This window comes from Acartia tonsa, chromosome 11 (genome assembly GCF_053477335.1).
Source record: "Acartia tonsa isolate MP-2025a chromosome 11, ASM5347733v1, whole genome shotgun sequence".
NCBI lineage: Eukaryota > Metazoa > Arthropoda > Copepoda > Calanoida > Acartiidae > Acartia > Acartia tonsa.
The window spans coordinates 17200923-17228895 of NC_137270.1; the positions used below are offsets into that span (position 1 = coordinate 17200923).

Consider the following 27973-nt stretch of genomic DNA (forward strand, 5'->3'; position numbering starts at 1 on the left):
AGTGCTTTTTTTTCCTATCAAACATAGTAAAGTTTTTTGTTAATCGTCTTAGGATCATAAATAGATAATCCCCTCAAAGATGTTACACCAATTGTCTGTCACTCGCTTCTCAGTTTGCTGACAAAAAACGTAGGGCTCGGCAGACGCGCGCTAGCCGCGCATCAGCCACAAATATTGCACTTTAAATATTTTTAATAAACAGATTTTTAAAATCTGGATGAAATTTAGAGATATAGGCTTATTTTAAAGTAATAACATTAGGCTCACAAATGGATGAAATGCTGCTGCCGAGCCTAAACATTTTTTTACTGTTTTTACCACTGTTTAATGTCATAAAGATATAGATAATAAAAAATTCATGTTCCAATGTAAAATGGATAATAAAATATATGGCTTTGGCTCCATTTCAAAAAGGTTTTCAAACCTCTATGTCACTTTCTATAGTGCTTCTTTGAGTCAATATTATTGTTGGTTTCAATTTAATGTTCTCATTTACAGGGATGTTTTAACCATCATATTTTTTTCTATTGGAACTTACGAATAAGAAAACTTTTGGTACCAGTATAATTAACAGTCCAATGCCCCCTACCTCCATGGTTTATCTGTATGTTTGATTATTTGGTCAAGCCCCTAGAGGCTAGAGACAAAGCAATTTAATGACCTAATTTGAATTCAAATTTTATGAAAAATAAAATCAAATAAATTTTGTAAGGCTTCTATAATTTCTAACTATAATTATAAACTCAATAAGTTAAAAATTATTTAATGGAAAAACATAAAATAAAAATTAAATATTTTATAAAACTTTATTTATGTTTTTTTTTTAATTTATTGGCGAAAACCTGTGCAGAAACATGTTCTTGTAACTTGTGATGCATAAATATTGATAATATTGAAGTGTAAACATTTTACAGTCAAATTTATAGGTGTTACCAAAATTGTACATACCTAACTTTTTAGCAAAATATTGCCTGGCAAAAATGTATTAAGCGTTTGTGTTGTTATTAGGTAAAAAGTTTAAAATCATGATTTTAAAGGCACTTTTCTTGAATGCCAAAAAATTACAAATAACAGTTAACAAAATGATTCCTGCTTAAGATAAAATAAATTAAGATAATGAACGATAAACATTACTCCTTCTGTAGATTATTTACATTATTTGAAAAATTTGTATATTACTGTTTTGTACAATCCAATCAAGATATAATAAAAGTCCCAAAAGCATTTAAGGCAACGAATGAGGGAACCCATATTAGTTAAACCGCATAAAAGGTACTCTAAATTTGTTAGATTTTAATACTTTAAAAGAATAGTTAGTTGAATTTTTGGAACTCATAATTTATGAACCCAAAACCGTATAGAATACGCACACATCAAAAGAGAGCTCAGTACCCGTCAGCAAGATTTTCTAGTATGGCTTAAAACTGCTGGATTAGAATCGGTTCTGAGCTGTACAGATGCTGAAAAATCATGTATTGTTTCGCATATTTGGACAATTTTCTACGGATAATGAAATAATAATCATAGTATTAATAACAGTTTTGTAAGCCTGTGCCTTCGGTCCCTCGGGGCCAACAAAACTGAAATTAGTATTATCATTTTTAATTTTACTATCACGGAAAGCTGTCTACAATACGATAAGCTTAAAAATATAAGTATTTAATGCAATTTAAGGAAATAACTATTTATGTCCACTATATAGCATTAAATTAAAGAAATATTACGACATAATTATATTCTATTTTCATGTTTATTTTTGCGGATTTATGCGGTTATTTGGTGGTTGCTGGTCCCTGCATCAAACTATCAATGCACATTACACAATCTCAGCTTTAGGCTGTAACTAAATCATAAAACTTTTAACATAATTTTCATACAACACATTTTAAAGGTTTAGTCATATTAAAACCATATTTTGAGTTACTTTTCCCTCATAATATAATGCAAGGTTTTTACCAATGCAAATGCAATGCATGTAAGGAAAAATGAATATTGATAATAAATTAATTTATCCCTATTAGCTTCTATGTAACATTCTGCTTTTGGTAGCATATAAATAACTAGCGTCTTCGCCCCTAGCCTCTAGGGGCTTTTCCCCAAGAGGTAATTAAAAAAAATCGGAGCTGCCCCAGTATCAATTTCAAAATTTTCGGGGAAAAAAATTGCAGCTGCCCCAGTATCAATTTCAAAATTTTCGGAAAAAAAATAATTGGATCTGCCCCAGTATCAAATTCAAAATTAAAAAAAAAATGGGGGGGATTTCTTTGTTTTTTTGGGGGGGAGGGGGTTAGGGGTGTCCCACCCCCCAAGAAAATAGCTTTAAACCACCACAGGACCAGTAAGTATATACCCTGAAGAGTAGAATCCGATCGGTTCAGCGGTTACCGAGATCTTAAGGGACGGACGGACGGACGGCCAGACATCAAGCTACTTTGTATTATAGATATCAGCACTGACTTTGCCCTCACCCTCATTGCTAATCATTTATATAAAAGTAACAGGATATGATTCTCCCAGCTAGAGGTTAATAACTATTTTGGGGGAGGGTACCTCCACTCTCCCAAAAACAAACACCCAGGGAAAAAGAACCCCCCCAATTTAAATAAAAACAGCATATAAATTGAAAGGTATAACCCCCTTCCCCTTCCTTATAGTACCCCTTTAGACATTTATATTATCGATTGATTATTAATGATTTGTTTTAAATCTCATTATTGACCTTTCTTTTTACTGCTTTGTAATTGTATGTGTGTTCAAGACTAACGCATAACACTTTTAGAATATTTTTGCTGTTAGAAAAAAGAAACTTGAAAGTATTTTCCAATTATATAGTTTAAAATAAATGTCTTAGATGTAAAAGTTTAATTTACTTGAAAATTTTCGGCATGTCTCATTTACATTGTTGAACCTAGTTACTACAAACTATCCCTTTCCATTAGCACTTAAACTTTAAAGTTTAGGCGGCAGTGTACTTTTATTTGTTAGTGGACCAACCTGCCTCCCCCCCCTCCTACACACAAAAAAATAAGTTAAGGGGGATGAAAATTTCCTGATAAATAGGCAAATATATTATAACTCAATTGGTCTGTCAGTCCATCGCTAATGCTCCTAGAGCACCCTTGTTTTAATATTTTTTTTGGATGGTGTAGGGAGGGGGTGGGGGTTCTTATTTTCTTCTGGAGTTATACCAACATTTAGGTAAAAGTGGGTATTAGAATGTATACCATTGGAAATTTTGCACAAGTATTGGAAAAATTTTGGATAAGGGTGTCACAAAAGGATTTTGCACAGATCAGCATATAGTACCTTATAAAAAATGACGCCATAGGCCAGTATACATTGTAATTGACAAATGGTAAAATGTATAATGTCCTATCATTGGTCATTTGTGTTTTATAACGTCATTTTTTTATTAGGAACTATAAGCTGCTTTTTTTTGCATAAGTATTAGACTAGGGTGTCAAAATAGATTTTTTAAAATTCAATCCTATTGCCGGAAACAACAATTCCTGCATAATCTAAATCATGAAATTTGTCGTCTAAAAATAACTTTTTTTACCCATTTCCTACCCGCTAGTTTACAACATGTCCTAAAAAGGGGTTATCAATTACAGACGGGAGTATGAAGGTAATTCACGGGTTAAGAGAAAAAAATAGTTATTGTTTTGCTACAATTTTGGGCGCGTGACATTTATAATGGACCTAGGGGGAATGCTTTGACCATAAAGTTCATTTACTGTTTAGACTATGAATAAACTCTCAGACAATCAAAGGTTTGGTTTTCATCAATTAAAAAAGTTTTTAGCATGATTAAAATGGCTTTATATAAAGATTCTCCTTTACTACATATATTTGCTTTGTTTTTAATAATCAATAATAATGCTAATAATGCTGTGAAAATGTCATTATTAGAATAGCATTACTTTATCCATAACTTTGGAATAGTTAAACGATATCAATAATTGAAATTGAAGATACTTGCACAAAAATGTTATCTTTTACCTATTCCTTCATTTCTGATAATTTGTTTCTTTTTTTACAGCTTTCAACAATTGGTTTAACTTTTAGCCTCATGGAAGCAGGGATAGGACAATGAAATATTAATTAATCTTGCCCCCTAATAAAGTAATTTACAATATTGTTCCTGATAAGAGATACTTTTTAAATTGATTTTGAGAATTTCTGTTATAACAAGAATGGTATTGAACTAGGTGCTATGAATGATAGGCGTCTGACTTTTCTATTGTAGATTCCTATAACAAAAGGACGTAACAGCATACACTGTTTATGCCAGTTGCTTTACCCTCTTATTTTTTGCTATTGTGTCTTTTTGCATTTATTGAACTTTTTACGTAAATGTAGGCATACCTCTTTTTATTGTGGCTATTTAACCTTTGAATAAAAGAAACTCAGTTAATGACAAAAAGTTAAATTTTAACGCTGTAAAAGAAAACAGATTAAACCTCAAAAAAGGTCTTTTATTTTCTTAATTGAATAATTTGTCCATTTTGGATTCTAATTTTAGTAGCGAAGCCACTCTTTGAATTTAAATGGCTGTATGTCCGTCTGCTAGAAATAACAAATACATTTCTCATAAAACCCTAAACTTAACACATTAAAATTTAACCTATAAAAAATCCAATTAAATTAAAATTATTAATTCTAAAAGTATTTACAAATAAATTTTAGATATTTTTCTTTATGGTTTAATTTAAGACCAAACACATTTTTTATGGATTTGTAAATAGAGTATAGTTATATCATTTTCCCTTTTTTTCAACATTAATTGTATTATAGTCCTTAACAACGAAGGCAAAGTGTAGTTATTTATCGTATTATGGACTGCTTGCCGCGGATTTTAAAATAAAAAAATGTATAAGATTTAAACCAGTTTGGTTAGCCCCGTGCAAAAGAACAAGTACCTTTTTTCAAGACATAGGCATGCGTTTTCTTGAAGACTAATCTTGTTTCCATTTATTGTTTGAAATGAAATGATGGAAACAATTAAATAATTTCACACTTAGAACTCAGTTGGAGTCATTCTAGGACAAGGATGATTATTTTCATATAAATATTAATCATAGCAGAGCGAGAGAGGAGACGGCTTATTACACTAGTCCCCAAAGTTTTTAAAAAACCTTTTCTTATTGTTTGGATTAACAGTTTAGGTGAATTTTGATTGGTTGGATCAATAAGTTGAGCGTTCGAACGTTTCAACCACTAATTTTAATCTACTGAAGGGATAATTTAGTAAATCATGATTGGTGATGTACATCAATTTATCCATTGTCTTATCCCTTTAGATCCCTGTAATCATATAAGGTTTTTGAGCCAATGAATATGATAATGATAAAACTTTGGGTACCAGTATAAAGTACATTTTAAAATACCGCTATACAGCTTAAATATATGAATACTGCAATCCTAATATTTAATTTAAAAAAAAAATCATTTATTACTTTTTTTGTAAGATGTATTGAAATTTACTTTGATCTTATCAAAATCACAGTAGTATTTTAGAATTCTTATGGCGTTCCCCAAAAATGTAGGAGAATAATGCTAAGAAGTGTTAGACTGAAAGCTGATTATTATACCATGAATTTTTCTATTGTAAAAAAGGAAAACATTTTGATTCAGCATAAAGCAATTTAACTTCCAACCCAGTTTAGGGAGGGCTAAGGTTTCTGAAAAAAAATGCATTAATGAAAAAATGTTCTATTGTTTATTTATCTACTTTCTGCTGCTATGTCTGGCGTTAAATGTGGAAGTAGAATGGTTGCCTAGCTAAAAAACATGAGTAACGCAATAAGAACTTTCGAGCAAAGATAGTGCAAACATAAACACAGTCATATTGAATGTATTTTATTGTCAAACATTTATTGATTAGATCTTTAAGCCTTGCCAAGGAGTCCCTACATTAAATTTGGATAAAAATAGCCTGAAACCTACAATGGTCCATTATTAAACTTCCCTGAAATTATTGGAACGATTATTCCGTTTGATTATAAGAGTATTTATCCCTTTTCATGGTTAAAACACAGACAAAACAAAATGGTGAAAGCAAAACAAAAATCTTCTAAACATCAGCTTTGTTTTTTCCAAAACTTTTAAACAAGAAATAACGTTGTTCAAAACAATGCAGATTCTGTTTAGTTAGGTATGTCTACTCGTCAAATAATGTTTCAATACCTTTTTTGATAAATTTAAACATAAATAATGATAAATAAATTTCAATTTAATCGTAAAGGAGTTTTTATAAGGGTCTATAGAGGTTTCAACAGCCCCCGAGAATTGATAACTTCATGGACTGCCTTTTTATTTTTTCTCTACACTACATATTACTTCTTTTTGTAAAGTGTATAAATTGTCCTATATTAAAAATACTCCTACTTATTTTAAATTTCAAACAAAAGACCCTTAATTTTATTATCAATTGTTACAATTTCAACTATCAAGATTTGTCCCTCCTTATGTATGCCTTTAGCATGATTTTTTCTAGCCACTCAAGACAAAAAACAACACGAGCATGTGCTTTCAATGGATATGGAAAAAACAGGGATGTTTGTCTGTCTATCCGTCCGTCTGTAAAAACGTTATTTTTTCGGCTGCTGAAGATAGACGGCTGATATTTTCGATTCAAATAAACTATGAACTTTATTAATACTATTTACTTAGTCCGTCGGTCATACTACAAAAGACCAACACATTTTTTACCTAATAGGTTTCGTGATTTTTTTTTACATTGACTGTGTCTGTTTGTCAAACCAAGATTTTTTGGTGCTTCGCTACTTTTGGATGTTGTCATCCTTGTTTTTAAAAGACTGACATGGATGGATTAAAACCGCTGAATGTTTATCCCCCGTTTCTTATGGCCAAAATTAAAGGAGGAATTTCTTGAAGATAAAACAATAGACATAATTTTGAAAGGAAGAATTATTGCGCCCACCATAAACGAAACAATCGCATAAACAAAGCTATCTAAAGACCGCTTTTGGCTTCAATAACACATTTCAATATATGGCTTTCTTACTTTCTTATTTATTAGCGGATTTTAAAATAAATTGCTTCGCATTAAATAGAATTTTAAAAGATAGTTTATTAACAATACAGAACAATATTTTGATTTTGTTTGATAAAAATTGGTAAAATAACTAACATACACTTACTAACATTGTTATTGTTGCGCTTTTTTTGAAAACAGATTTATTTTTTAGTTCTACGATGTAATATAAAAGTATCAAAAAACTAAGGAACCCCTTTTTAAAATTTTGCTCAGTAAGCTTTAACACATGTGATCATGTTTAGTTTTGGATCAATTTAGTCAATACAATTTTTTAAGTGATTATTTTTTTTCTTGAAAAGGCTTAAAAGAAACTCAAATTTAGTCTTAAATGTTTTGGATGTATTCTAAAGGGAAGATAGGGGACAGAAAAAAAGTCAAACACCATATAAATAATTAATTTTAGAACAAATTAGACTAAAACCATTCTGTGACCTTTTCGCGCTTCCCTATAAATTGAAAAATCATTGGTTAGAAAGATCCTTATAAGAAAAAGCAACTTTATTAATTTATAGAGGCCTCAAGAAGCACCTGAGGAATGAAGGGGAGGGGGGCAACCCCTACATTTTTTTTGGAGTTTTTCTAGGGTCTATTTATCACGGAAAGATGGAGGTAACCTCCCATTAAAGAGTTACAAACCTCCCCTGGATCTACAATTTGCGATCCTTCGATAAACAAAGACAGATAAACATCCTGTTACTCATAGAAGAGCTACAATGTAAAAAACTAGATTGAGATAAGATAATTTCCTGATTTTTATTTTCTACTTGTGGATAAAGGTTAATGAGGTGAAAGAGATTTCATGATTTCTCGTGATTTTTAGTTAAACTATTCATTTCCTGGGAGGGAGTGGACTTAAAATAACGTTTTCTTGTTCGTTGGCTGAACATCCTTGGGCACCCTTATTAAATTTTGGTTCATTTAGTTTAGTGTCGAAACATTTCAACCTTTTGATTTTAATCCAAATAAGGAGTAATTTTGTGTATTATCATTGGGGATGTACATCAATTTATCGGCCATTGTCTTATTCCTTTAGATACTTGATTCATATCACCTTTCCTGCAATAAAATTTTACTTTATTTTCAAAATGTGATATTTTGTTAGCACAGTTACTACATAAAAAGGATTTATTCAACTGACTCTCCAATTATATAGCTAAAAATAGCTTAAAACCAACCCAAGACAAACAAACAACAAAACCTTCTTATACAATGAAATTAATCATCAAACAGACATGATTCAATAATTTCTAAGGGAGTACTGTATGATGGTGTTTATTCATCTTCGCATATGTTTCACATATTTTTGGAGAATGCAAAATAATCTAAAATCTTTCTTTAAACATGACCAAACACACTGAAAATAACGATCAATTAGCTATTTCGTTTTAAAATATACACAGAAACACACAGCATTTTATAGAATATTTTATCAGCTTTACAAATTTCGAACGTGATAATATTCTGAAATGTATGCACACCTGTAGCTCAGGGTGTATACTTGGGTATCTCATTAGAGCCAATGATCAAGACTCCCCTACGGGAGCTTTCAGTGGGCTACTCCCTAGTTTTGCCATTTTTCATACTCACTTTTTATGGGGTTCTTTAAATAATAACCAGCTAGATGAAACAAGTTTAAATTTCCGAATTTCTTAATTTGCCGCGAAAATTAACCAATCACATGTCTTCTTGTCCAAATACCTGTTTACTATTGGATGATTTTTATAAGGTTGCATATGATTGGTTAATTTAAGCGGCAAATAATTAATTAAGTAATTCAAAGTTGTGTCACCCATCAGCAATTGTTTAAAATTGAAAAAGAAACTTCTAACAATACAAATATCAAGAACAAATATTTTCCTATTTAGCCCGGCTATAAACAACAATTTTAATGCTAATTATGCAAGATTATGTACAAAAAGCATCGTTTAATTTATTATTTTTCGTCTTTGTATATAAGTGCTTCCTAGAAAATTTAAGAAGCCTTTATGCAAATAAACTATCCGTTTTTTTTCATGCTAGGCGCTTTGAAACTAAATTGATATGCTAATTTATAATGGCTTAAAGCTCACTTAGATTATATAAAAGACAGGGATTACAACATTCATAAAAGCGATGCTCAACAATGAACAAATTTAAATTAAAACGAATATTCAACATTATTAAGTAAATACATTCCAAATGACGATCAACTAAATTACCCTTTCTATAGATTAAAAAGATTGGTCGAAAACTTTGGAATAATCTAGTTTGTAACCGACCAATCAAAATTCAACCAAAGTATCTTGGTTTCAAACGTTTGGGTACCAGCGTAATTTACACTCAAATGTACCCTCCATCCCTAATATTACCAGAAAGTTAATATTAGTTAGTTGATTATATTTTAAATATTTCAGGTATCTGAGGATCTTGACTGGACAGTGAAGCCTGTGATTGGTCGCGTGGAAGCTGTCGACATGGATGAAGGTCTCAACAGTATTCTACATTTTTCAGGTAATTTTGAGTTTCTCTAGGCACTAAAATAGCCTAAAACCATCCTAAATTCAAAAAAAAAAATTAGCTTAAAATCACCACATGACCTATAAAACTTCCCTTCAATGGAGAACTTAATCGGTTTAGGGGTTAATGAGATTCCAATGACAAGCTACAAACCTTACTACTTACTAAGTGCCATAGGATTATCGAATAGAAAGAAATGATAATATAAATTGACGAAAAGATCAAAAATAAGATAATGAATTTGGGAAAACATAGGTTAAACAATATTCAAAACTAAATGTTTATGAATAAAGATTACCTTCAGCAATCCGTAGTATTGATTACATAATCCGTCGGTTTGTCACTCATGCTACAAAAGACAAATACATATTTGATGGAAAAAAGTTTTCGTGATTTTTTACTTACATTTAGTTTATATTTACTGATCATCTGCTTTATAACTGACTTTGTCTGTTTGTCCCTCCATATTTTTGGGGTGGCTTTGCTTCTAAGAGATATTGTTTTACTTTTTTGTGTCAAAATGCATAAATATTCATGAAAATTAATCTTGTTTCAATTTAGTTATTGGCGGGAACACGGCTGACCAATTCTCCGTGAACGAGGAGAGCGGCGAGATCAGTGTTATTAAACAGCTGGATCATGAGACTACAAGAAGCTTCAGACTGGTCATCAGGGCCCAGGATCGTGGCAGTCCCACGAGATCTAACACCACCCAGGTGAGTTTCACCTAACCTTATTCATTGTTTTAAGAAATGTAAATACTCTATTATTTGTGCCGGTCTAACGTCTATCTGTGGCGAATCGCTCTAAGCATTAATTTAGGCATGTTAGAATTGTCATATTGATTTCAAACTTTGCATTATGATTCCTACGTCCATTTGAAACAAGTAAATTTCTAATTTTTTCCAACATTTTTATGATATTATTATCATATTAATCCGATTTTTGGAGTAATGATTCCTAGGACAAGAAGGTGTTATGTTTTAAGTGAGGTATCTCTCTAATCAAGTCCTAAAAATGTAATATTTTACGAGAGAAATAAGAAAAATATTTTCAAAATTAATAGCATCAAAACAAACAAAAACAAATATAGCGTTAAAAATGACCACGGAACAACCAAAGTGCTAACAAAACAAGGCACTTTTGCAGACCAATGTGTCCACGGTTTAACCACAAAGTAATTGTCAAAGATTCCGCCCGTGGGCCGTAAAATTATGGAGAAATACAACGGGGTGGTGCATTCACTGTCGCACATTTATGGAATTATAGAATGCGAGGATATTGTAAGATGTTCTTGCATTCTCTAAAAAGATGTTTCTCTCAGCTGGCTATATGAAGATATCCCCCTCTTATGACTCCTCATCCCCTCCACAGAGAAACGTATTGACCAATACATACTGTCTTTATAGGAACTCAAATTGACGAATTTCTCGGTCACAATATCAAATTGTGTTTTTGCGAGAAGGGAGGATGACATTAGAATTTAAATTACACTGGTACCTATAGTTTTATAATTATGTTAGCTTATTTGTTGGCTTTAAAGCTGTTATTGAATTTTTATTGCTTCCAAACTTGAAGTGTCTAAACTTTTGAAATAATAATTTCAATATACAGTTTTGTTTATAATAACCAGGGATGTAAATCGATTTATTGTCCATTGGGTTATCCATTAAGATACCTGTTTTTTTCGAATATAAAGCACTTGCTTGGATGTGAAAATATACGGAATTAAATGCACACCAAAAATAGCTAGCTTTCCATAGACAATTGTAGGCTTCAAACCTCAACTTTTCGACACCTTATTTCACTTTTACAAGTTTTATAAAGCGTAGTTTTTCCAAAAGTTTTTCATTCACAAGACAACACATTATAACGTCCGTAAGCAGTTTCTATTGACCATGTATTTCTTGAGTTTAAAAATATTGGTCATAAACCGTGATTTATTGTCAAAAATTAAAAAAAGTCTTATTTGATTTAAGATGAAATTTGGCAATTTTTATTGTTGTGATAATACATATCATGAAATTAAACGTCATTTATGACTTTTAATATTGTTATAGATTCGCTTTATGAATGTTGTCAACCTTGTTTGCCCTGCTTAAAAACTAGTAGTTTCTATATGTCTGTCTTGTTATTAATCCCATTTCCTTTTTTACGCCCTCTTTTCCTTTTTTCCCTCTCTCTGTCAACTTTTTAATGCATCTACTTTAGTATCACCAGTGGTTTCGCTCCTAGCGTCTAGGATCCCTTGTTGTGCTGGGTAGGGAAGGAGGACTAAAGTTGACCCCTTCCCTTTTTACTTCTAGAAGAACCATATCGGTTCAGCGGTTAGCGATATCCTTCGGTACACACAGGCTGTGCCCTATTCTCTAGGGACTTGATATTCGAAGAGGGAAAAACTAGTCGGAAAAATAACCGAAAATTTTACTCAATTCTAAAATAAAAAAAATAAAACTATTCAACTTATTATGTCTTAAAGCAAAGTTAGGTAAAGAAAAATTGAGGATTTTGTATAAATCAGAATTTATACCAAACACCAACACTTTCCTTACATTGTATTCTTTGTATTTTTATAATAGACGCTTTACAATAGATTATTACTCCATAAGAATTTTAATGTCCCGCATCCATAAGTTTCCATATAAATAACAAATGAGGCTTTTTATCTCTTAATTAATTACAATTTTTTACTTCAACATTTCCACTAACTAAAACTGATCAGTTTTTGAACAAAATATAATAATTTTGAAAAGATATTATTACTTGAAACGTACATCAGAGTTCTCTAAGTGAAAATAGTAGCAGGCTTTAATAACGATACCTTCGATTCACCCCTTTACCCCCTCCGCTCCTACTGAATGAAACAATTAGCTTATAAGCGAGTTCCATGTTAGCAACCTAAATTAACGACAATTTTACCCTGTCATAATATTCACTTATACTCTACATCCATTACCGGAGCAATGGAACTATACACATATTAACAATCTATTTTTTAAATCTATTACTTTTTCTTTTTATGCCCGAGGGAAATTTGTGCTGAGACAGTTTAAATGTGCTCTTTATGTCGAAAAAAAGGATAAGTAAATAAATTCAAAAAGTCTTTTTCTTTTAAGCTTTTTAAATCGATGAGGGCTCGTTTTGTATAATAAATGTTTGACTATGTTAATCTAACAAACAAATACATAAAAAATACTGAGGTGAGTTTTTAAAAAACTTTTTTGACTCACTAAAATAGTAAGGCAAAATTATCCCCTCTAAAATTTTAGTTAGCTTCACTGATTTTAGGCAAAGAATTTTTAGTGAAGCAAAATTTTTTTAAGAATCCACCTCTGTAATAATAAGGTTTTAATTTCACTACATTTTTATACTACAAAGTAATACGATGTAGAATATTTGTATAGATATTTGACCAAATAAGGCTTAAACTGCAGGACCAATTGTGTTCTGCTTTTCAGTATAGTTATAGGTAAATACGTTAAAAAGATCATCAAAATACAAAAATCCCCGAACAAAATAAAAATAAATCGACCAATTTTCAGCCAACTTATCTATCCTTCTTTTCTGACAGTTTTTTTTTATTTACTTGGTCGCATACCAAACAAATTCTTTACTGTCTCGAAGTAAAAATTAAATCTCAACTTGGTATGTGCTATATTTTAATTTTTGATTAATGCTTTGATTAAAGTATTTTTGTTATTTTAAAATCTTTTTGATAGTTTAAGAATAGATTTTTTTAGAACTAATAAAGAATGCTTTACAAAAAATAATGTTATCTCAAAAATATAATTTATTAATGAATTACAAAATTAAAAAGATGAAATAGATTTTTTGGGAGCCTTATCTTTTAATCGTTATGTCGTCAAAGGGACGAATAAGAGTGTGGGAAAAATTAATCCTTAGTTTTTCTTGATAAAAAAGGAAAGAAATCACAAAAAAGTTAAACTAGGCAAAAAAAAGAAAAATTTGATAAAGAAAAGACATTTTAAAGATATAATATCTTGTCCTTTGCTTGTAGTCCCTTGTTTTCAAAAGGTGTTCAAGTAATGCAAATAAAAAATCTGATTTGAAAAAGCTAAAAATCTGCGTATTGTAAAAATACTAAAATTTTGCTAAATTATAAAGTCTTTAATATAATTTAACGGGAGGAGGTGGGGTGTCCCATTCCTCAAGAAAATAGCTTAAAACCACCACAGGAATAACATATATATTCCCTGAGGAGTAGAATTCAATCGGTTCAGTGGTTACAGAAATCTCAAGTCTCCAACGGACGTACGGACAGACATGTAGAAACTTTGTATTATAGATAATTTTAAAAAATTCAATATGTATCACAATGGCAGTTTCTGTGATTTTAAGCAACACTGTATGGATGTCAATGCTCTCTCTAGGGTGTAAATACATCCAAAGGTTGATAAATAATTCACAGGTTTGTCCTGGTCCTACCTACAAGTATGGAGTTTTTACATAAAAGTTTTAAAAAAAACTACCAGAAGAAAAAAAGGGCATTCTAAATTTTTTACTTCTATTAATAAAAGCGACCAAATTTTGTATACTGATACCTTATTTAAACATCCTAACCTAACTTAAGAAACCTAAAAAGCTCAAATTCAAAATCAATGTTTTTAAGTAAAAATACTCTGATCAAAATACATGTGTAAAATCTAGCCTCTAACTTGATTGCAGCGTTGTGTAGCCGCATTTTTGACTGGAGCAGTAGCGAATTTATTGATGGCTAAACATTTTTTACATTAACTAGCGGCTACGCCCCCTAGAAACCTCTAGGGGCACTTCAGGTAAAGGACAACCGGTATTATCCTCTTAGAAATTTTTTTTTCAATATTGAAAATTTGAGTACCCCCCCCCCCCCCCCCCCCCGACAGCAAACTATGAACTCTGGCCGCAGCGCTCGGCTCCCTAGCCTGCCTAGCCGCAGCGCTCGGCCCCCTTGCCTGCCTAGCCGCAGCGCTCGGCCCCCTTGCCTGCCTAGCCGCAGCGCTCGGCTCCCTAGCCTAAAACCTAACCTAACCTAAAATAGTTGTTCGTCGGTAGTCGGGGGGGGGGGGGGGGGGGGGGTACAAAATTGAAAAAAATAGAAAAAAAATTTTCTAAGAGGATAACGCCGGACAACCATTTCGCTTCTGCAGTTAGCGATATCCCTAGTTACAGACAAAAAAAGCTTACTACTTTATATACTAGGATAGGATGAACGCCTTAATTTTCACTGGGGGCAAGAGTAGATATCCTTTTTATTGGTTGGAGCAAATGCCCCCCACACCCTCCTTCACAAAAACCCCGGCGGCTCCACATCCCTGAATTAACCTAGTCCCACACAACTTACTTTATTAGGGAAAAAACAAAACATGCACCCAATGTAAATCTGGAGATTTTTTGTTATTTTTTACTTGTGGCTTCGTGTATAGCATCTAATGTCTCTAAAAAGTAAAAATTGGGAGAGGAAAATAGCCTAAACCTTTACGGCAGCTATATGAAACAAGAAACCTACTAGTACTAACATAATTAATAAAATTATTGATTTAAAAATTTTACTTTTACCAAAAGTATAAATATTTGACTTGACTTTTAAAACTAAATAAATATTTTACATGGTGATGTTTTAAACATTTTTTGGTGTTGAGAAAATAAGCAATTTAAAATTCGAATGTGTAGCTTTTAAGTACCCCTCAATTCATTACAAAAACAATTTAGTTTTTAAGCGTTTTTTCCTCTCTGTGACCTATTTGAACTTTTTGGGTATGGGATTTTTCTATCTCTCTGTTTTATTTTAATGTTAAGTTATAACATAATCTACTCTGCTGTCATGTTAGGCGAGTGATAAAATTACAGAAATCGTAAACCACTAAACCGATCGAATTCTTCATGTTTGTGAAGCCTTTTTGAGATCCTGGCATGGGTTTAGGCTATTTTTCTTTGTTCTCATGATTAATTAATAATCCATTGTCCTATGCCTGTATCCTGTACTTTGTGTAACATATTTTGCTGACTGCTTTGTAACACATTAAAATGCTAATGTTTAAATTAGCCAGGCATGCAAGGGATAGGCAAATTGGGGGGAAAAGTCTATGTATTTCATTTCAGGGATCATATGGGATAAGGTAATGGACAAAAAATCAAAATATGTAAATTACCCCTACTGTAGATTTTAATTATTGGGTTATATACGACCAGGATACAACTAGTTTTCAACCAATCAATCAAAATTGAATAAAAGTACCCACGAATAAGAAAATGTGGCAATAAAACTTTGTAATACACACTGTACAAATGAAATTGGTTAAAAGTTCCTTTAATCCCTGAAATAAAGATACAACATTCGACTACATGCAACGTTCCTTACTTTCAGAGAGGGAGAGGACATTGGACTATGTCATAAACGTAACAAAAATTTTATCACACGAACTCTCATTCCTTGGCATAAAAACTTAAGACTTTTATTAAATCTTTATTGGTTGGTCCAAACTGTTCTACCAATTATTTTAATCTATAGAAAGGTTAACACAATTGTAGATGTGCATCTATTTATCGTCCAATGTCTTATCCCTTAAGATCCATGGTTAATTTTTACTTTACATAGGTACTCTAAAAACGTTAAAGAAATTTCATTCGATTTTTCAGAAAAAAATGTCAGAGGTATTTGATTTAAGGGAAGCCACCGTATTGTCTACTAAATAATATTTTGATTAAAACACATTTTACCTACTTATTGTTACCTCGCTACTTACATATGTTGTCCTTGTTTGTTGTTCTATATCTTTTTTTTACAGTATTAGACTTTTATTTTTACGAGAACTGTTTTTTAATCCCATACTGTTTCTGAAATTATTGTTTTAATTACAATTCTTTTTTATCTTATTTTGGATTCTTTGCTAATTTTGCTTTTAAGTAGCGCAGCTACTCTAATGACCTACGAAAATGACTGAAATGGTCGTATCATTCCTATTTTTGATAGAATTTAACCAATTTAACTAAAAGTAAAAAAGGCTCTTTATGCATTTAAAGCATTAATCATGTAAATTTCAACAGCAATTAAAGCTATAGAAAGTTTTAAAAAGATAGATAGTGGCAAGTATTGGATATAGATTCAGAAATACAAATCAATAAGGACATTTATGTCCATATGTAGTGCAGCTATCCCTTTCAACAGTACGCAGGGAGGAAGGGGACTTTGGGGTGTTTATTACACGAGTCCCCAAAGTTCTATAATAACGTTTTCTTATTTGTTGGCTCAACAACTTTGGAGTATTTTATTGAATTTTGATGTGTCTTAACATTTCAACCATTAATTATAATCTATCAAAGGGGTAATTTTGTGTATCATTATAAGGAATGTTCATGAGTTTATCGAAAATTTTTTTCTTTGTTTGAGGACTTTAAAATCACAAAAATTATAGATCTATCAAACTTTGTTTTGCTGTATGTCTATCTGTTCTCCCTGAATATAATATAAAAGAGAAATAGAACATAAATTTAGAAAGGTGTCATTGCTTGCTAGCATGAATAATTATACAGATTATAGGCTTTTTATTATTTGACAAATGTTACTGCAGGGCTTTGCAGTCGCAGAATTTAACCGCTGTGGCTGGGAAAATTAAGCTCGTCAGCCGTGACATCCTTAAAGCTGCAACTTAGTGGTAATAAATCATATAGCTGCCCTTTCAATTGTGACTAAACTAAAAATGAAGCCGAACCGAACAAGAGTAGGCTAGTAAAAATCTGCATATTTTTGGCAGCTGCTTGACTGCAGTTACCAAATCCTGGTAATATCGCTTTTTATTTAAAAATAATAGGAATGAGACTGATTATAGTCATAAGATATACAGATAAAGTGAGAATTATTTAATAGGAAATAAAGTTAATGGGGGGGGGGGGGGGATGAAGAATTTATATTACAGAATTAAGAAATCAGAGAGATATGAAAAAAGTACCCCAAAAAGAAATAGTTAACGATTATAAAAGTACCAAAAAAAAAATAGTTAAAAAGAAACAGAAATGAAGAAGGAAAAAGATGTATGTGTCAATATCTAAAAAAAGAATATTGATGATTGCAAATAAGACTCAGGGAGGGAAAGGGTAATTGCTCTTAAACTAAGACTAGTTGCTTCCAATCCAGCCTCTTGGGAAGGTAAATTGCTTAAAAACCCCCAAAGACGTCTATAAAACTTTACCGAATATCTTCATATAAAAAAACCTTACTGCTTTGTATATATGGATTAGCTAAGACATTCTTATTGAAATTATCATGTATTACATTTGACACACAAGAAAGTGAGGGTTGTATTTTTTCGATTGACTTATCCCTCTATCCATGAAAATATATCTATTGGCAAACAGTTAAAAGACTACGTCAAACACTTCTAAAATTGTATTTACTATTCAATATAAAGATGCCTTTTAATCAATAATTCAAATAAGTTCTAAATCATTTTTTTTATATGTCTTAATTTAGTATTTTGTGTATCCTGCAAATCAAGAAAAAATACTAGAATATGATAAAAAAGAACAGTAAGGTTTAATGCAGTACTTCTTGTAGGGTATATCAATAATTTAATGAAAAATCTTTTAATTTCGGGAAATCAAGTTCTTAAAATCTAAAATCCATTAACCCCTCAACAAAGAAATAAGTTAAGCACTTTGTATGTCAATACTAATAACAGATTCTAGAATTCTAGAATTCCTGTGCATAAATATATATAATAATACTTAATTTAAAAGAAATTAAGATAAGATTGATGAATAATCTAAAGAGATGAAAATACATATCTGTCGTTTTTGTGCATTTGATGATAATCATATTGTACCAGGGTGGGTGAGGATAATGCTTATAAATAAATCTACATCCCTTTCTTTTTCCCATAATTCGAGACAAGTGAAGGTTAGGTTTTTAGGGAAAATTTTTATTTAACGTTGATTGTTCTATCCCTGCGTCTCCATGCATTTTGCATAATGATTCAACTTTGATTTATATTCATTCCATTGATCCAGGGATAAGCAATAAAATATAATTTTATCTTACACTTATCTATAATCCTTTTATATAAAGTAGTAAGGTTTTTTGGATTTTTGTATTAAGATCTCGCTGAATAGTATGATGATTTTCTATTTTATGGAGACTTAACAATCCAGGAATGGTTTTAGGCTATTTCTTTTATAAATTTATAAGGAATTTCGGTTTTGGCTATTTTTACCCTCTTCCTATTCTTGTAGAGATTCCTTATAAGCTTTGGGCGCAGCCTCTAGTAGATTTATATTTGAGTGACTTGCGGTGAGAGAGAAACAAAATGAAATGAAAAAAGAAAGATAGATTGAGTTATAAGTTTCAGAGAAATTGGAATCATGATATTTCATATTGTTAAAACATCATTTTGAACTTTGAATGGAAAAATTTCCTTTATTATAGGGACGAGGGAATGATATTCTGACAAACAATTCTAAAGGAAAATTTCACCACAACACCCTTCCCTTTTTCCTCTCCTTCTTAACCACCCCTCTTCATTTTCATGAAAAAAATACACTAACAGATAATTTAAAAGGTTTCATGATTTTTTGTATAATTGATTGTTACAATAGCTACCCCTGCCTTTATTATGATCGGAGATGCTTTCATACAAAGTGCCTTTCGAGCACTGATACCCACCATCCCCTTTTATTTTTGGTAAACTGAAAATTTTAATGGGTTGTTTATTTTCCTATGGCTAGTCCCACTTGTTGCCATATCCATGCGGGGCCTGCACCTGCGGTGCCCTAACCTAACTTACAAAATAAATAAAAACTAACCTCCCATAATTTTCAGTTTTGTTTCAAAATAATGGGTTGGACGTCAGTGCTTACAGGGCACTTTGAGGAAAAAGTCATATCAAAATGTTTAAGCTTTTTATTGTTGCGGTATAGACATACATTGAGAAGATACATATTTTTGTGTTGAAATACTTTCCCTTTTAACCCTGGTAATTCCCAATAAGCCTCTTGATATCTTAACCTTTTTCCCTCATAGCATATTAAGCTTTCTTATAACTGTTATTTTTATCATTTAAGATTTAGGCATTCTGCTTATGATCAGAGAGGAAGGGAGGTAATATTTGAGCGCAAATTATACTGGTACCCAAAGTTTTATAAACAAATTCTCTCATTTAGTTGCTATAAAATCTATGAGGACTTTTATTAAATCATGATTGGTTGGTGTTAACTAAGGAGTTTCCAAATTTTTATCCAATGAGTTTGATCATCATTGAGGATGTACACCAATTTATCGTCAATTGTCTTATCCTTTAAGATCCCTGTAATATTCTTAATGTTTGAATTGATTGATTTAATATGGGAAGCTTATTAGATCGGTTTCAGATTAATTTGATTACATATAATTTTGACTGTCAGGACTTGATGATTTGGAACTTATGCTAGATGATAGACTTTCATGCATGACCTTTGTAAGAAATGTAAATCAGATGTGCCTGATTTTTGCCAATGCATGAAAAGCGGCCGACATAGCAGCTATATTTCAATTATACAAAAGTTTTGGCTGCGGCTCGAACCAAATTTTTTCCGATAGAAACTATAAATGCGCAAAAAAAAACAATTTAGCATTCTTGATGACTTTTTCTGGTGAAAAGTATTTAACTTTCTGCCAAAAATCAATTTCCTGTATAGTTTACAATTTTTCTGTAATTAAGGAGTTTTAATTCATGACGACTTTCAGTCAAAATTATAAAGTAACATGATTTCTATAATTCCTTTAGTATGTTTGTCCATTAATATCCCGTAAACGCCTGGACCGATCGTTTATCAAAGTTTGTCAACACTGTTTCAGACCTACAAAGCTATGCACATTTAAAACTGGAATATTTACAGCCAAATAAAGTGTATAATATCTTCAAAGTTAAAATTTCACTTAAATTGAGGTTTAAAAAATAAAAAATTAATACATTTAAAAGGTTCAGATATGGACTACGTAAATATTAATCTATAAGAAACGTATAATAATCAAAACAACAACAAAAATGTCTCTAAGACAAAATTTCGTTCTAAAAAAATCTACAAAAATATCTAATACTAATAAAGTAAAACTAAACCTTTTCTATAACAATTCTTTAAATATTTTAATTGCATACAGTAAAAGGATTATTGCAAATTTTCAATTCTGTTAAAAATGCAATTTCTCTTAAATTGGCATTCTAAAGAATTAGCAGTTTTAGTTGTGTGTATTTTCACGTTTTTTAAAGACTTAAAGCTTTTTAAAACCAAGTTTAATAAAGCAGTAGAGGGACAAAGTTTCTAAAAAAATCAGCCATTTGACGTCATAACAATGAGGAGGATGAAAGGAAAAATGGGGGAAAAAACCCTAAAAAAGAGATGGATAATCAGTCATTTTATGACGTCACATGACTGTTTTGAGACAGTTTGTCCCATTACAAAAGGGATAATAAAATTTATAATTGATTTCTAATGGAATCAAATCGGTTTGAAAACTAACGAAATTAAAAACTTTGGGTATTAATGTATTTGACAGTTCAATATCCCCCCCCCCCCCCCCGGTTTTTAACAGTGTTTTATTCATTTATATATTTATTTTTTGTATTTCAGGTGATCATCAAAGTAACAGATGTGAACGACCACTCTCCCAAGTTCTACTCGCAATATTTCCAAGAAGCCGTGGCCGAAAATGTTCCAATCGGCTACTCCATAGTCCGCATCCAGGCGTACGACGGCGACCAAGGCGAGAACTCACGGATAAGCTACTCTGTCGTTGATACCCCGGAAGGTTCTGAGCCGCTGCCGTTTGCTATCGACAGCACAACCGGCTGGCTGACTACTACACAACCGCTGGACCGCGAGATTCAGTCGAGCTTTCAGTTTGGCGTGCAGGCGGCGGATAACGGCACACCCCGCCGCACCGCCAAAGCTACAATAATTGTCCAAGTGCAGGACAGGAACGATAATGATCCAATGTTCCAGAAAAAGATTTACGAAGCTGTGGCGCTGGAAACTGACCCACCAGGAATCATTCATAATTTAAAATTTTTGTCCAAAATCCGTCAATAAATTTATCTTCTGATGGTAGAGGCCTCTAGTGGCACTTTAGATGTTTTTGTTTGTTAAAGTCTCTACGTTACTTCCTTATGTTACGATTCTCTTTATGTTAAGTTGAAGTCGATTTTTTTGTCATTTCTCTTGGGAGGGTGGTGGTACCCTCCCTTAAAATAGTTAAAAACCTTCCCAGGACATATGATAATCTACCCTGTTAAGGAGAACCAGATCGGTTCAGCGGTTAGCGAGATCCTTCAGTACAGACACAGAGACAAACAAACATCCTGTTACTTTAGTATAAGTTGTATTATAGACAGGATTTACCATATCCCTATAATGCCAGGGATGAGACAGTAGATGATTAAAGTATACACTCCATAATGAAGATAAACAGATTAGAAATCTTCTTTTTTTATTTGACCTTTCTTCCCAAGATGTTAATTCAATACTTACTTAATTAAAAAACAAAGTTTATAACATCTTAAAGGTCAGAGTAATATTTTTAAAAATAGATTTATAATTTTATGCTAAAGAATATTCTCATAAATTATGTTTGTGTCACTGTATAGGAACAAGTGTAATAACTCTATTGGCACTGGACAAGGATGAAAATTCCAGAGTTCACTATGAAATTACTGGCGGAAATACTAGGAACAGGTATTTATAAATCTTTTTCAGGGAGGGAATTGCAATGAAGGTTAAATTAATCTACAATACTTTCCCCCCCAGAAATTTCCAAGCTATTCAAAGCAGCATTGGGGAAAGACAAATCATAAAAGTTAATAGATAAAATTCCTTTGATTTCACGAACCTTCCCTTTAAGTATCTACTCTTACAAATAATGTCACGCTCCTAACTTTGCAGACATAGTTATTGGCTAGGGTTCGAACCAATGTAAATCCCGATAACTATCGGATGCTTTTATATTTTTACACATGGGCTATTTTTTCCACTAATTGTATTAACAAAAGGGGTAGTTTTGTGTATCGTCATTGAGGATATAAATCAACTTATTGGCCAATGTCCTATCCTTTTAGATACCTAGGTGTAACACTCTTACTTTTTAACATAAAAGTAGGCGGGGTAATTCTTGAAGAGGTCAGGCGAGAGGCTAAGTCAATATTATTATTTTTCTGCTCCAAACAGTAATTGTGGGAAGAGAAACAATGTATGTTTTACCTTTTCAAATCAGGGACGGAGGGGATATTAAACTGTAGATTTTCAGGGATCTAAAAAAATGAGACAATGGCCAATAAATTGATGTACCTTTCCAATAATGATACACAAAATTACCGCTATTGTAGATTACAATCAGTGATTGAAAGTTGAAACGTTTGGACACTCAACTTAATGAACCAACCAATTAAAATTTAATTAAAGTCTTAAAGTTACTAGACTAACGCATAAGAAAAGGTGATTATAAAACTTTGGGGACTAGTGTAATAAACAGCCCAATATCCCCAACCTCCTTTGTAGATTATACTGGTACCTAAAGTTTTTTTTTATATATAAACACATTCTCTCATTCGTTGGCCTAAAAACTTTAGGGTATACTATATTTCATAGTGCAGAAATGTTTCCATCTATAGTTTTGATTCACAGGATGGATTATTTTGTTATTTGTATTAGGCTTACATTCATCTATAACCCTATTGTCTTATTCTCTTAGAACTATAATTGAAATGGAATAGAACAAAAGGGACAGATATGTTTTTACCAACGCAGCAAGAAAAAGCTAACAAAAAGATTTTAAGTTTCTGCTGCTGCTGTTTAATGTCTTTTTAGTAGCGCAACTACTCTTTATTTAAAATGGTTGCTTTATGCTTCCAATAACTTATTGTTTGTTGTTCTTTTTTCCAAATAAATTATGTAACTTTTAAAATCTGCACTACTTAATCTTATGGACATAATTATACTAAAAAAAGGTTGCAACTTTTCTTTTAATAATCTTTATTTTTTCAACTGGTATTAATTATTGACCCAAAGCTTTATTTGCAAATATAAATACAAAACAAATATGTATTAGCATCTTTTAACTCGTCACATGTAATTTCAATGCAAAATTTGGGGGAAGATTTGGTACAAAAATCAGGAGGGGGGGGATTTGCAGACTTTTATATTTGCCCCTGGCTGTCTTAAGGATTGATGTACCATGTAATTTTACTAAAATACACAGATATAGATAAATATTCATTCAAATAATAAGTAGCGCAACAATTAAAAACAATGAAATATCTCTTATAATTCATAGTATTAGCAGGGAGGTTTGGTTCGTAAATTATGCACTGGTAACCAAAGTTTTATAACTCTTAAACTTTGGATACTTTTATTGAATTTTGATTGGTTGGTTCCAAACTAATGATATCAAAGTTTTTCAACCAATAATAGAAATCGACAGAAATGGTAATTTTGTTTTTGATCATTGGGAATGCATATAAATTACCCCTTAAGATTCCAGCAATTTTAGAAAATTTGATAATAACAGCATTAGATGCTAATGAGTAATAAAAAAATCAAAAATATTATTTAGCATTCCGAAAAAAAATCGTTATTTAACTTCGTTGGACTAAAAAAGGTCTATAAACAAGAATGAACAACAGGCTTGTTTCTTCACAAATGACACATTGAATTTTTCCTCTACAAAACGTATCCCTTTCCTTGGTAATTTTAGTCCAAATCTTCCTTACAAAAAAGTGTTTTAAAGCATCACTTATGGGTTGATGGTACATTTTAACCATTTTAAGAATTTGGTACGTTTTTATATATGAATAAATACAAGAAAAAAATCTGCAAGAAAACAAACCAAATGGCTTGATATCATTAGAAAGTACTCTTTTACAAAATACCAATAAAGCTAATCTCCAAAATGATATTTAGTACCAAAAACTATGAATAATCTTTCCAAAATATACTCTTTATTATATATTTTCTCTTTCTCTCTTGCTTTCTCATGGTGTTTCATGTTTAAATTATGTCTTAGAACTAAAAAATATATTTAATTTTAGATTGCATGAAACCCTTAAAATCAACTATCTTTCTACCAACTGTTATCAAACATAAATAAAGCTAAACAAAGTATAGTTATCTATCGCATCGTCTTATAGACAGCTTCCCGCGGATATCATAAATTTTCAGTATGGCTGACAACCGGTTCTAATCCAGAGGATACTAATCGGTTTCGAAGTCATACTGCAAAAATTATATTGATATTTTTTTTCTTCAACGAAAATAGGCAAAATTACATAAAATATTGTAGGCTAGCATGTGTTAGGGTTTTACAGACCTAACTATTCATAGGGAAACCCCAACTTTTAGGTTAGCTAGCCTATAGGAAAGTTTCACAGTTCATCATAACCAAAAAATATTTAACCCTAACTATCAATGTATAAATATAATGCTTCTATTATATTATGTTAGAAAATGCATTGAAGAAAAAGAAGGGTAGAAAGTAATAATATAGAAATGTATATTTGTAACACAACATAGATAAATAATGATAGCCAAAAAGTTACTTAAATTTTCCTTCTATTTTCCCTATACAGATATAAGCACATTATAGTAATTTTTCCTAATTCTAAAATCATTTATAATAAAGCTGAAGCTAGTAAAAGTGGCTGACTCAGATTATAACGTCAAAAAAATCAACCAATGAGAGGCCACTATGAATTTTACCATTGGTCAATTACAGTGTATATTGCCTCTCATTGGTTATTTTTTACGTCATAATCTGAGTCAGCCACTTTTACAAGCTTACTAATGCTTTCTGTTTTGAAAAAAAAATCCGCTAAAATTTCCAATTCAAGTGGTTTTTTAAACACTCTTCAAATCTGACACCAATTTTATTATTTTAGATACAATTTACAAATATAACTCCACCTTTTTCTTCCCCTTTCTTTTTAGAAAGGCATTAGAGAGAGGCAGTGGCGTGCGAAGCACTTTGTCTAGGGGGGGGGCATTTTGAAGTTTTTGTAAAATTTTGCCCCCCCCTAAATCAAAGTGCCCCGGGGGGGCACTTTGCTTTAGGGGGGGGCATTTTGATTATATATACTAATTTTAAATAAGGGCGTTTTAAGGGGTGGGATTATTTGATTATGGGCCTTCTAGTCCTTATCCCTTCTTCCCCATCCCTTCCCCCATCCCTATTTCCCATTTATATCCCCCATCTCTTCCCCCCCCCATCCCTTCTCCCCACCCTGCAATGACTGAAGGGAAGGGAGCTAGAAAGCTTAGATAAATATCAACGCTGTTTCTTTTTTATATAAAATAACTTTTTGATTAAATATTTGTTGTTTACAAATGTTTTTATAGCAATAAAAACAAAAAATACAATAAGATAAAAAGCAGAAACCATTTGGAAGTGCGCGAAGCGCAAATTTTTTTCTTCTAATATGCAGGGAGGGAGGGGTTTTTGGGCTATTTATTACACAAGTCCCCAATATTTCATATAAAATTTTCAACAACTTTGGGGACTTTAATGGAATTTTGATTGGTTGGTTAATTAAGTCGAGTTTCCATACATTTCATCCACTAATTGTAATCTACATATGGGGTTTCTTTGTTTATAAGGGGTAATTTTGTGTATCATCTTTGGGGATGTACAAAATTTCTTTGGTAAAAAGTTTATATTATACAAAATAAAATACTTCCTATTACCTGGTCTGTTATGTTCAGTGAAAAAAGATTATAACCTTATTTCTACACTAATTAAAAAATTTGGTAAGGTTAAATGAATAGTAACTGTCTGTTTAACGCGAAGCGCCAAAATTTTTTTTGGAGTATTTTTTGGAAACTGGGATAGTTTTGCTTTTTGTAGGGTAAGGGGCAAAAAGGGGCATTTTTGTTGACCAGGGGGGGGGCAAAATGGGGCATTTTTCAACATTTAGGGGGGGGCAGGGGGGGGCGTTTTGGTCGCTAGGGGGGGGCGATTGCCCCAAATGCCCCCTTCGGTTCGCACGCCACTGGAGAGAGGGACAAATAATAAAAGATTATTTTTAGTTCTTAAAAGAACAAGGACAATTATATACAAATTAACATAGTTTCAAGCTAAAAAGTTAATTTCTTTGTCAGTTATTTAAAAAAATAATGATATATTTTTTTGAATATCTGACTACATAAAAATATATTCCTAATGATTAATGGCCCTCTATATCTAGAGCCTTTATAGCTTTTAATTTTAATTTTTATTTTAAAACAATATGTTTTTATACGAGAAAGTATTAAAATGTTAGAAAAGAATACCTATGTTATAAATTATTAAACTTATTTTTTAAGAACACAAACATATTATTGTTCTTAAATAGGTTATTTATTTTTAGAAAAAAAGTTTGAAAACTATACCTACTTTTGCGAAAAAAAAACTTTGATAAATTAGGAAAATTAATGTTTGTAAATATTTTCTAATGAATGGTGGTGTACTTAAAAGTTTAGTAACAAGGAAATTTGGCTAGTTTCCCTCAAAGTTCCTAGTCGAGCATATTGACCCCCCCTCCCCTCATTTTATCTTTATTAAAATAAATGGAAAAAAAGGGATTGGGGAGGTTTATTTATTTAGGGTCTCCAGAAGGGGTAGAGCATATTGAAAAATATAAAAACTTCCTTAATTTCGTTGCACTGTGAGTGATCTTACTGAATTTTTTTACATTTAAGTAGCATAGCTAAATATTTTACATTTTTCTCATGTTTAGGTTCAGTATCTCAACCCAGAACGAGCAAGGCGTCATCTCCATAGCCCAACCCCTGGACTACCAGCAAGAAAAACGGTTCCTGCTGACTGTTAGCGCCACAGATTCAGGCGGTAGATTTGATACCGCCACGGTGTACATCAATGTAAGCGATGCCAACACCCACCCACCAGCCTTTGAGAATGCCCCGTATTCTGTTAGTGTTTTTGAGGACGCTCCTGTGGGCACCACCGTTCTTGTTGTAGCTGCGACTGACAAAGATGTCGGCGAAAATGCGCGAATCACCTATGACATTACAAATCAAGAAAACGGCGACTTTAAGATCGATGCTGTTTCCGGAGCAATTGTTATTGCAAAGCCGTTAGATCGGGAGGATCGTGAAGTGTATGTTTTAACGGTAACGGCACATGATAACGGCATCCCCAAGATGTCTGACACAACCGATGTTGAGATAGTCATTGTTGATGTGAATGATAACAAGCCCCTGTTTACAAGTCCGACCTACCATGGTTCTGTTTCGGAGGACGCAATTCCAGGTAGGATTTTTCAGTAGCGATGCTACATTATAATTAGGACGGCATGTCCAACCACCACTTTGTCTGACCATAGAATAAATTAGCTTTGTATAGTGTTTTGCATGATTTTTTTTATTAAAAAGCATAATTTTAATCAATTAAATGTTTTAATTCTT

General features: G+C 31.8%; 1 protein-coding gene across 1 annotated transcript in view; it reads left to right on the forward strand.

Moving 5' to 3' along the window:
* Nucleotides 1-27973, forward strand: part of stan (Protocadherin-like wing polarity protein stan) — a 239360-nt gene that overhangs the window by 113593 nt on the left and 97794 nt on the right. Inside the window, exons 10-14 of the mRNA XM_080176342.1 lie at nucleotides 9457-9553; nucleotides 10121-10275; nucleotides 21158-21570; nucleotides 22169-22258; nucleotides 27286-27818. Of these exons, the coding sequence (XP_080032468.1) occupies nucleotides 9457-9553; nucleotides 10121-10275; nucleotides 21158-21570; nucleotides 22169-22258; nucleotides 27286-27818 (1288 nt within the window). The remainder of the gene's footprint in view (nucleotides 1-9456; nucleotides 9554-10120; nucleotides 10276-21157; nucleotides 21571-22168; nucleotides 22259-27285; nucleotides 27819-27973) is intronic.